The sequence below is a fragment of the Argopecten irradians genome, chromosome 5 (genome assembly GCF_041381155.1).
Source record: "Argopecten irradians isolate NY chromosome 5, Ai_NY, whole genome shotgun sequence".
NCBI classification, from domain to species: Eukaryota; Metazoa; Mollusca; class Bivalvia; order Pectinida; family Pectinidae; genus Argopecten; species Argopecten irradians.
Genome location: NC_091138.1, coordinates 33,886,061 through 33,898,489, shown reverse-complemented (window position 1 = coordinate 33,898,489; position 12,429 = coordinate 33,886,061). Strand labels below are relative to the sequence as shown.

General features: G+C 36.3%; 1 protein-coding gene across 2 annotated transcripts in view; it reads right to left on the bottom strand.

Moving 5' to 3' along the window:
- Positions 1 to 77: 77 nt before the first annotated feature.
- Positions 78 to 12,429, bottom strand: part of LOC138323615 (serine-rich adhesin for platelets-like) — a 41,954-nt gene continuing 29,602 nt past the window's right edge. For both annotated transcript variants that reach the window (XM_069268340.1, XM_069268341.1), the window contains 5 exons: positions 7,380 to 11,766; positions 5,055 to 6,934; positions 4,567 to 4,650; positions 3,946 to 4,050; positions 78 to 3,506 (listed from right to left, as the gene is read on the bottom strand). In XM_069268340.1, coding sequence (XP_069124441.1) covers positions 3,472 to 3,506; positions 3,946 to 4,050; positions 4,567 to 4,650; positions 5,055 to 6,934; positions 7,380 to 11,766 — 6,491 coding nt within the window. In that variant the 3' untranslated portion in view covers positions 78 to 3,471. The remainder of the gene's footprint in view (positions 3,507 to 3,945; positions 4,051 to 4,566; positions 4,651 to 5,054; positions 6,935 to 7,379; positions 11,767 to 12,429) is intronic.

Genomic DNA, 12,429 nt, shown 5'->3' with positions numbered 1-12,429 from the left:
CTTTTAATGTACACTCATCAATCCTCAAAGCATTAATCACAAACAAGTTTCTTTATAAAAAGAGCATAAACAACATGTTTAATCTGTTATTATAAATTTATTTGAACCAATCACATTTTATTAAGTAGCAGCATATTCAAAGTTTAATCTTCAACAGATGCCATTGTAATAATAGGTATGAAAATAGTTCAATACTTTCTTACAGTACTGTAAAAGTAAGGCTTGCAATAATAATAGTTGTAGTCTTCATGACATAATATCAAAGACTTGCATAGACATTTAAAAGCTGCCTGAAAAATATGATATGAAGATGAGTTGTTACTACACACACTGTTTTTCATCTTTTAAGTAACTGTGAAATCAAAAAAATATAATAATTGTTATTTAGAAATCTTGTTATCTCATCTGATTTCTCGATAGGTTTTCACCAATAAAATGATGTAACCGGTAAATGACCTAGTTCCAAGTTCGAGATTGGATGGATTCAAACATTAAATGTTAATATTCCTGGGCTTGTATTCAAATACAGTTCTATAGAGGTAAAATATTTTCCGTCATTCCTATACAAAACTAAAATTGTGACCAAGTAATCATAACAAAATTACTTCAATTAAATGAAAATCTGACTTTTAGGTCTTTTGCAACAAATAATCTACAAAAAGCTCTTCATCTTCAGTTGTCTCTCTTACATACAATGTACCTAGCCATTTTGTTATGATATCTTAGACATCTAAATTATAATACAACCTTTTTATCTGTAAAAATTTTTAACATCTAAATTTTATAAACTATTGACTACTGATAATATCTTTGAAATTTTCAAACAACCTTTGAAATGAAATGTTTGACAATGATCAGCAAATAATGGTAGAAGTTCCTTATATTCAAACAAGAAATTGTTTTTACTGAACTCCTTAACAACTTTAGGGAGACAACTAGCACTGCCTATTGGCCACCACTTCTAACTGTAGCTAAATATCTGCCTAACAAAATATTTTGAAATGACACGAGATCATGATAACAGGTGAGATGTACATCAAGCTAGAATTTCAATACCATTTGTCATGAACTTTGTAGATAGTGTATGCAGCACCGATAAAATACTGATTGCTTGTTTTGCATTCAACTCATTTAATGTAAAACTTGACTTTTTATACATCACTACAATAACAAAATGTAAGAAACTGAACACATTGATTGGCTTTATAAATGACTCAAAATGATTATTGTGCATTAACATCCTATGTATATATACGTACAGTACAGTGATCATTTTCTTGTAGGTAGTTATTGACTGTGCAATCATATACCGTATATGCTACATAACATCATTTTTGTTTCGAACACAAAATTAATTTTCACACACAAACTTATGATGTAACAATCAATATCTAGCCACAAAAGCAGATAACTCTGTAGAATACAAAGTCAGGAGTAAGGCACGAAACTCAAAATACAGAAATAGTAATAATATTGAATTGGAACACAAAAAGTTTAAATCAACATAAATAGCACTAATATAAAATCATGAGAAAATCAGACGGTGATTATGTTTATGTAACTGATGCTTGTGTTGAATATACAGTAATTATTTTATGACCTAAAAAAATGGGAGGAATGTAGGTATGTATTGCAACAAAAAATGTATTCGATATTTTCTTTCTTAAAATGAAAACATTCAATTGAAATATCAAAAGGACAAAATGATCCATTAAATTATAAGTAATATAAGTACGTATATAATTTGAGGTAACACTGAATTTATTGAGTATTTTTTTAAAAACTGTCAAAAAAAATAACAAATAAACATATATATGAAGTATGAAATTTTAGGGATGACAAGTTTTAAGTAAAGTATCATTGAGTTGATACTAAAGCTAATATAAGTCATACAGAGAAAAATGAGAAATAATACACAATGGGACTTTATCCATATCTCGATGACCATTTTTATATGGTACAAAAAAGAGAACATCACAAAGGAAAACGCACATGTATATATATACCCTAATTAAGCTACACCTAGATAGATGTCAAAAGAATAATTATTAAACCTTAAAGTACATGTACATGACCTTTATCATTTTACAGTAATTTCAAATTTGGGTGACAAATATTTTTCTTGATAAAGAAATCAAAGATAACAGGAGATGGTCTTTGTTTTCCCCCGAAATGTATTCAGTATTTGTTAACTTATTCCTTATTAATTTTCACTACTTTCGATAGGATAAATTTCAGATTGAACTCTAATAATACTCAGGGTAGTAAAAAAATTAGTCACATTTCAATCAAAACCACTACAGTTAGACAAAATACAGATAATGAGAACAATGGTTAGTGTAATGTAATTAGAAATGAATGATGAATAGTTTGGCACAAACTTATACAGTAAGGTATGACTGACCTATTAAGTAACATCTATTTTCAAGAAGAAGAAAAAAAAGATAAAATATCTCCCTGAGAGAGGTGACACCCTCATGACGTCCTTCTGCATCATTCCTCAGATCATTTCTCTAGCACTACACTGAAATTATCAGCAATCAAACTCACCCCATTCACCCCTGGAAACACTGTTGGACTCTTCTAATTCAAAGACTGGGTCTAGTCCATCATGGCACTTCAGGGATGTATGAGCTCATCCATTTACAATAATATCAAGATGATACCATAAAAAATAATTCCTGTATTCCTCCTTTTCAGATTACTCTTGATATGATTATATTCAGTAGATACATATTTCACCGGTAAACCTAATTATAATACACCAGGGGTTTCATTATCTTTCAGGAGAGACGGTACAATTGCAATTTCAGGGGGTGTTTTTCTATACCATCTATATGCTATCTAATGTAATTTAGCCCAAATCAGGTGGTACCACAGCCAGGTTCAAGCGGCAAAAAGGACCGGGTACCGCCTGATATTGAAACCCCTGATACACTGTTCACCTACATAAGAATACATTTGTATTGCAGTCCACAAAAACTGTGGTAGAAGTATTCAGATCAACATCCTGAGAAAATATTGTTGCCAAAGTTTCTGGTCACAAATTATGTGGTAAATGTTCACACAGAATCCAGCTGCCTTCTAGCTAATCTCAGTCTAGTGCAGTATCACACATCACGAGGAAGTATCAAATTAAAAATATACATAAATGTAAGTGTTTATATTTCTACTCTGCCTAACAGGTGTCCTCACATCAGTGTTAACACCAAGTTAACTTTCGCCCTCCATTCCAGTACAGGTATTTTGGTATATGTCCTCAGTTAAAATCACAACAAAATATCTGAAGATTTGTCCTCATATCCATCCAGCAAAAACTGTTAATTTAAAATCCATCCATTATCAGAATCCACCTAATCTTCAGCACTATTTTAATCACACAGCACCGGGTAGTTGAACATCCAACAGTATGTCAGTTTGCTACCCTCCATGTTTATGTTCACACCATCAAATCTTTACAACAAACCTCACTCAGCTGTTTTCACCGTGCTTCTTTGTAAAGGATTCTGTGGGGAGTAAAAATACAAGATATAACATCATGTCATCACAAGATGTGTAATAAGTTATTCAAAACTGCCTATAACCTACAAATACAAACCAAATGAAAACAAGCTCATTTATCAGATATTCAAATTCACATCCTATTATTCTCAAAATATTCTTTTACCTTAGCACTGAACCTTATTTTTTTTAAATGAAATCAACAAATTTACAGTAGACCCTTGATAATCCTAACAATTGGGTCCTCATCCCAAACTGTCAAAATCACAAATTTTCAGGACTGCTGGATGTTATTTCCCAAGTCAATAATCAAATTTGTTCTTTGATATATACATCCTTGTTATGTGTTTTCCAGAAAATCAGCATCTATGTTATTGCGAGTCTGCTGGACTGTCTTAAAGAGTGATAATCAATTTATCATAAATTTATTAATTAAGAACTTACCAACGAGAGTTTTAAAGCTGTTGAACGTTCTAGTGACATTCTCTTCACTTTCTTTCCTTTTACGCATCTCCTCTTTATGTTCTTTGTCCATCTTCTCCATAGCAACTGTAAAAGTACAATTTGAAATAAATATCTTTATAGCAACTGTAAAAGTAGAATTTGAGATAAATAACGTTTTTCCTACCATTTTTTATTCAAAACATGAAGTGTACAATGTATTGCATGGCAATTAAAGAAGCCCTAGGAGAAGGCTTATATAGGCCTAGCCTGTCGCCCGATCCTATTGTTTCATTCAATGTAATTGGTTGAAATGAAATAGGAATTAAATGGCTGTTATATGACTTTATATGAGGAGGTGATAGATACATGTAGATAAATAATCTTTCTTTTTCTATTTTCATTTTAAATCTTAAAAAGCCTTGTGATATCAACAAGGACTCCAATTCTGACAAGTTCAAAAGCACAAATTCAAACAAATACAAACCATCAATTTGATATCTGAATTATTGCCAAAGTTGGATGGTTTTTCACATGATTTCGGAGAGTAGAAAACTATCCTTATTAGCAGTAAGTGACTTCAGGAAAAGCCAGCCCGCATACTGTGTCTAACCTCAAACTTACGTTTGGTTTCTTGGAGGGTATCTCTGAGCCATTCCACAGACTTCCTCTGCATCATCTGTCCCATTATAAACATTTGATAGGCGTCTGTAAAAAAACAAATCCAGTCATATTTCAACCATCCTTTTCACGATAAAGCTATTTATCTTTATAAGAATTATGTTTAAAGACCGGTTAAAACATGAATTTCTAAAACCATGGCATATGACAAGTACATGAAGTATATAGTAAAAGCTGGTATCCTTTGTTATTATAAAAGCAAATACACACATATTTTCAGGGTTTGCGCTGGGTTTTCTATAAATAGTGTCCTTTTCTGATAAAGCAGGGTCCCTGACGTAATTTGACGGTTTCGAGATCCCAAAATGATGTGGGTCAAGAACTATTCATCATTGATTTGTCCCAACTTCCTGTGATTGTGACGTCATCATAATCACCGGATGGCACATCATATCATATAAAACATTCTAGGTTTGTAATGAACATCTCACCTGCTTCACCATGGATCTTGTCCCCAAGAGAATTCCAGAAACTCTCCTGTGCTTTTGGTGGGAACTTGTCTTGACATGTGGAACTGTTGGTGGCTGGATTAGGCGGAGCGGCTGTTGAAGATTGCTGTTGTACAGAAGCAGCATTGATCCCTTCACTTGCCTTTGAAGGTCCAGGAAGGTTTGGCGTGTTGCTCTGACCTGTGCTATGTCTCCGTGAATTCTGCTGTAATGTGCTACGTGGAATTGAACCATCATTACTACTTTCGAGTACACCCATCATATTCTGTGAGTTCTGAGGGGCTGAATGACTTTGTGATTCTACAGCGTTCCTATACGGTGGTGGCATATTACTCGTTGGTCCAAATGTACCATGTGACATTGTGTTACTACTGGGTCCCATTGTACCATGTGGTGTTGTGGTATTTTTAGATCCAAACATACTTTGTGGTGCTGTGGTACTATTCGGTCCAAACGTACTTTGTGGTGCTGTGGTACTATTCAGTCCAAACGTACTTTGTGGTGCTGTAGTACTATTCGGTCCAAACGTACTTTGTGGTGCTGTGTTACTATTCGGTCCAAATGTACTTTGTGGTGCTGTGGTATTATTGGGCCCAAACATACCATGAGGTGCTGGGACAGTGTTACGCTGTGGGTCCATGTTACTATTAGGAAAAGTCACTGGTGCATGTGCACTCATTCCGTTAAAAGGTCCCACTGTACTATTTGACACAAAATTACTAGATTGGGAAGCTGAATCGTTGTTTATTCCAGTGTCCATCAGACAGCCAATATAGCCAACTTTTCCTGTGAAACCCTGTGGTTCTACAATTTTATAGCTCTTGTTTGCCCCAGGTCTTGTGATTTTATTAGGCTGGTACTGGCCACTGGAATGATTGGACATGTGTCCAACATCAAATGATCGGAGATTGTTGGTTGCCTGTGGAATTTCACTGCTAGCATTTCCTGTTATTCTACTCTGGACATTGGTTGCGGGTTGTCCTTGATTCCAGGTAGAACATGTTGTGGGTATACTATTGTTAACTGGCCATATTGGTGAAAAGCTTCCCTGCATCGCCGTATTGCTAGCCCCTCCAGATCCATGATACATAGAACTCGCCAAAGATTTGTTCATCCTAGAATCTGGAATTGGCACTTGGCTTACACAATCTTGATTTTTATGCAGGCCATACTGCATTCTTTGATTTTCCATCACAGTTCTTGAAAGGTTTGGCATCAGAGTAGATCCCGGTTGTGGTATTTCCTTACTTGTGTAAATGTCTGATGCAGTTTTTTTCTGCGTTTCGATAGTTGATGGTTGCCGCAAACATCTCTCCAGTTGTTTCATTTGTGTCAGACTAAAACCAGACATGTCTTGTGTAGGCTGTTGTCCAATACCAGGTAACGAAGCTATAGAACTTATTTTGTTCTGCTGAAGAGACTGTCCTGTGACATTAGTGGTACATTCCGTCGATGGACGCCGCCCTGAGCCCTGTGACCAAGCTGACATACCGATGTCTACTCCAATTTGTGGTTGTAGTTGAGTTGCTTCAACTTTCTTCTGAATATTTGTCAGGTATTCCCCAACAGCTAGAGACTTAGATATAGAATCCTCTATCATTTCAGTGGTCTGTGGAAAATTTCCCTGTAATGTTGGTAGTGCTGACGATGTAGACTGAACAGGAGGAAAACTGGTAGTCAATGACGTATCCAGGGTCGATGTAACACAAGGTGCGGACTGGTGCGACACTTGAGTCACTTGGGATTGGGTTGTTTCCACCCCTGGTGAGAATACTGCTGTTGTTGGAGTGGACCTACGGCCGGCAGCCAAGGGAGTATCATAGGCTGGAACTGTTTGACTGACAGGAGCATCTTTGATAGCCCTGAAAAAGACGATACACCATCTTAAGGAATAGATTTTGATATTTAAAGCTAGAGATGTTAAATTGACTTAAAACCATTATCGATTAATTGCATGGAGTCAATCAAAACAATTCAAAATGGCCAAAATTTTGTTGCATTTATTGCTTTACAGATTAGTGGTTATGAACATTTGTACTCTATTGTCTTGAATCGGAAGAGTTACCAACTGAACATTGAATATAAATCAAGCATTGTGACATCATTATTTGGAAGTTCCTACCTTGTATTTATATTGCTGTTTATTACAGCAAGATTATTTTTTGTCCTATAAAGCATTAAAGCAGATTTATTTTTAGACATTATCTATTGTTTCATCTATCAAGCTTTCAAGCCAATATTTTCCGATTGCCTTTGCCAAAGCTATATACAAGAACTGAAAATAATAAATTTACTGTTATTATTTACCTGTATAAACTTCTTTCAAGTTTGAAGATTATGATGAGCAGAACCCTGGCACAGGTGTCAGATTTTTTGGACGGCTCGGTACAAAACTCAAAGGTGGTGCTGTACAGTTTAACCATGTCATACTCCTTGGTTTTAACACTTCCACAGAGATGCTCAATAAACTCGCGTGGCGACAGAATTTTTGAACATTCCTGGCAAACAATACACTGCATCACGTTTTTGTCTGTAATATGTTTTGGTGAGAAATGTCCATGGCTGGTGTATGTAGTGTCATCTTTGAAGGTTTTTTCATGTTTGAGAGGAATTTCAATTGAACTACATCCTAGGACTTTGAGCAATTCCAAACTTTTAGCTAATTCTGCCATAAATTCATGCTGTTCTGTTGTCAATTTTCCTGATTTTACTATTATATTGATAGCGGAGGCCGAATAGGGATCACGAATAGGCGAATCACTTCTTGGAGATGGTGCTGCATTCGTACCGGTGGGTTCCGTTGTTGCCACCTCTAATCCACATTGTGGCAAAGTGTCCAATGAAACATTCGGTTTAGGGCATGAATCTAATGCACTCTGGGTACTTTCCCCTCCTACAGACTGCGATCTCATTATCAACGGTTTTGATGATTCTTGACTTTGTGAGGTAAGATGTCCTGCAGACGAAGATCGAGTGAGTCCTGGTTCATGTATGTGTCTTGAATGTTGAAGATGTGATATAACACCATACTCCTCTACTGATGATACAGGTTCTTGTTTAATAGTTACAGGTAAGTCAGATGACACTTTCCCAGGTGATGGTGCCACCTTTGCTGAGGCAGCATGTTCTGATACCTTAGACAATGGCTTCACATCACGAACAGCGGCAAGAATATCAATTTTCTGATCAAGTGGCTCTTCCTGAGGACTACAAACTCTCTCCTGATATTGATTTATCTCTTTTTCTTGACTTCTGCTTTTCTCTCTTATCTCCCTTTCTTGATTTTCATTCATCTCCTTTTCGTTTCGTGGATCTATATCTCTCTCCTGATTTTGATTACAACTTTCCTTTACTGGATCAGGATTAAGTCTCGCTTCTTGGTCTGAATTTATCTCCTTTTCCTCATCTAAACCAGCCTCTCTTTCCTGCCCTGAATTTGTCTCCATTTCTTTATGTAAATCAGTCTCTTTGTTTGAAATTGTCTCCATTTCTTGTTGTGATTCACAATCATCATCCTGATTTGAAATTTGTTGCTTTTCCTCAACGGGAGTTTCCACCTCTTCATGATTGGAGGTAGTCTCTTCTCCTTCATCCATAGATAAGCCACCATTTTCCTCAGGAAGACTTTCGTCGTCCTGCATATCCTCTTCCTGAGAGCTACTTATGTACGGAGTAGCTGGCATAGGTGTCCAAGGACATTCAATGTTGCCCTCATTATACGTCATCAACCGAATATCCTCATTATCAACAAAATCATCCATGTGATCATCCATCACCTCATCCGGGCTTAATTTGTTGTCATTGGCATGTAGATCTTTATCAGATTGTGTTTGTTTTCGCTTCTGTGAACTTTTCTCATGTTTTGATGTAGGCAGTTTAAAGCATTCCTCCTCTTTTTTTTCAGTTGGTGTATCTACAGAGGATGCTTCTCCAGAAGGTACAGATGGCTGAAGGTCAATGACAAGCCTGTCTCCGTCGTCTTCACTTTCACTGGTATTACCAAGGACACCGACAGATTCACGTCGATCACACAAAGACAAACCTTTTGAGGAATCACATTCTGTTTGTTTTTCTATCAGTGAATGGATTAGAGCTGATTTTTCACTGATTGGCTTGGACGATTCCGATGGCGTTTCTACTTCACTGTTATCATCACTTAGCATGGTGTCACTTTTGTTAAAAGACGGAGAAGTCATGCATGACGACAAAGAAAATGACGTTCCTACTGAACTAGATTCATCCAAATGTCGACCAGATGAATTCGCGGATAGATCACTTTCATTGTGCAGACTGGAACTGTCTTTCTCTAGCATATCTGAGGACACTTTGTCTGGTGTTGAATGACTTGAAGGTGAAGATGAGACTGCAGATGATTTACTGGCATTCATAGCTCCTTCATTTAAACTCATGTTGCCTTTCTCAGATGATGAAACTCCTTCACTCTCACATATCTTCGCTTTCTTGCTTTTAGATTTGTTCGTTTTGTCCTCGTTTTTTCTCTTGCTGTGATCATGTTTATCTTTGTCCTTACTTGACTTCGTTGGAGATCTTTTGGAATGTTTACTGTCTGGAGTTTTTACAGAAGCCTTATGTTTCTGTTGAGTCTGCTCTTCTGAACTGTCTTTAAAAAGATCAAACAAACTCACCCTATCACTTTTGAGAACACTCTCCTTGGGCTCCTTGTCAGTAATGTTTGAATTTCCAGCACTGGGCACAGAGCTTCCAACGTCTTCTTTTTCTGTGGGATGGTTTTCAGAGGTTCTGGATTTATCACTTTTTTCTTCTGAAGGAAGTTTTTTGACAGACATGACAGGCACTGAATCAAATAATTGATCAAGTGGTTTCCTTGAACTTGATTCCTTTCCAGTTCCTTCTCTTTTATGGGATCCAGTTGATATTTGTTTCTTTCCTTCTGAAATGTCTCCGGACTTTGTGTGCAATTTTTTGACACTTGATTCCTGCTTTGCAGCATTGTGCACCTTTTCTATATCGGCGGGTTTTCCAGAAGCAATTACTTTATCTTTGGATTCCGACTGAGTCTTTTTTTTATTATGAGACTTGATTTTTAATTTGTGTTTCTCATGAGTCTTTATAGAAGGTTTGGAAATATTTGTATCTGTTTTTAATGAACTTTGATCAACATTTTCTTTTCCAGAGGTAGTTTTGGAGACTTGAGTATTTTCTTCCTTTTCCATAGTCTGTGATGGTTTTTTACCATTCCCACAAAGTCTGTCTTCCTCGCTCACATGAAACAGAGTGTCTGCTTCCACAGTCTTTTCCGCAACAGTTTTTTCCACAACAGTTTTCCGCAGAGGTGATTTTGATCCAGACGTACGTTTGTGTCTCTTTGTGTGAACCAAATGAGGTAATGTCTCATCTCTTTCTGATAAGAAGCTAAGTGAAGAATCACCGTCTTCCTCAAAACTTGTAACCTCTGAGACTGTTTTCGAGGAAACCACCATGTTATTTTTCGGAGAGGTCTGTGTCACATTGCCAGAAGAATGTCTGTGTTTCTTTTTAATTTGATGTTTTTTCTCCAAACTAGTCCCAGAACTTTGTGGTTTCTTAGAGGGCTGAAGAGGTGCACCTCCAACGGAATGTCTGTGATGTTTTTTTGACGATTCCTTGGAAGCATGCACAGATGATGAAATCTTAGAATTACCTGTATTATTGACTGCAGTCACACCTGCAGTCTTCGTTTGTGGAATTTTTGGAATTTTCGGGAGAGTTTTTTTACTTTCAATATTGGAGGATGTGCTGGAGGGTGGCGCAGCTTTAACACTTGTGTCCCGCGCAGCTGTCTTCACTGATGGCTTAGGTTTAAGGTGAATTGGTTTTTCATATTTAGGTTTTGGTCCATTTGAAGCTGATTTTGTATTTGACGTTGAAACTTTATCCAATGAAACAGATTTCAAAACAGAACCAGACGTTGTTGTTGAACTCACAGGATATGCTGCATTTTCAGTACCGACTGTTTCCTTTTTCTTTTCATCTTCTACTCTGTGTTTAGAAACTTCACTAGTAGAGTTTAGCACAGATGTTGTAGATTTTTCTTTTGATTTTGATCGTTCTCTTTCAGCACTTATTCGTTCAGACTTTGAGTGCAGCCTGTTCACTGTTGAATGTTCACTCGTAGAATCAGCAGACCTCTTGCAGCTTTTTGAGGAATGAAATCTGTCTGTGTTACCGGAAAGCAAAACTTTCCTATCCTTTGATGATTCTCTAGATCTATGAGAGTCTGAAGATCTAGAGCTTTCTCTAGAAGGACTACGTCGACCTCCATGTGACCTGCTATCAAAATTATCCTTATAGGTATGTTCAGTCTGATTTAACCGTCGTTTCTTTTCTTGACGATCAAATGTGACATCACATGGACGTTTTCCTTGCATTTTGCGATGTGGGTGTGATCCTCTTTTGTTCCAATAGCCTCCCTGTCTCCCTTTGTCTTCACCTCGGTAACGACCACGTGAATGTCCTCGCGACACCCTCCAATTGCCATACTCTCTTGATTTATCTACATTGTTGTACCGATAGCTGTCAGTCTTTTGTTGTTGCCTGGAGACAATGTAATCATATCTGTTCCATGCCGAATCGCGATTGGGATAATCTTGTACATCCAGTTGTCTATCTTGTCTATCTCTGTACTGGTCCTGGCCTTGATACCGTTGGTCATGGATCATTTCATGGTGGAAATCTGTAATCAAAGTGAAAAGGTATTAAGACCAGAATGAAACTAATGAATGTTGTCTAGGCAGATAATACTTTATCACCATTGGTGACATTTACCTGGGTGCACTTACCATGATTTTCAGCTACCGAAATCAAAATAAACTTTTCATAAAATATTTATGCATGTAATGTAACCTGCTATATATTCTTTTCAAGATTTTTCAATTAAATACAACAATTTAATATTTAAGGAAAAAGCAGATAACAAAATCTCAGATTAGCCAGTGCTAATCTATTAATTTCTAAAGGAACACATGTAATACAAATGAAAGCTTATTGTGTCTCTCCAGTGTTCCAATTATTTTATGTTTCTAACCAATGACTTTTGTTTACTTACAAAAATGAAATAAAAATATACATCAACAAAGACATCACTAGTTACTGTAATATTATTTTCGCTATCCTTTTTTTAAAAATTGCAATACATTACAAATAACGTCTTTATCAAATGAATCAGAAAACAAAGGATTAAAGAGACAAACCAGTTTCATATTTCATCTTGATAATTAATACTAATATTCGAACATTATACACTTTCTTCACTGATGGCGTATATATTCTGTATATTTCTCCACTAGTTCCTAACTCGTGTGTAACTTTATACCACTATGCACAATCTAGATTCATT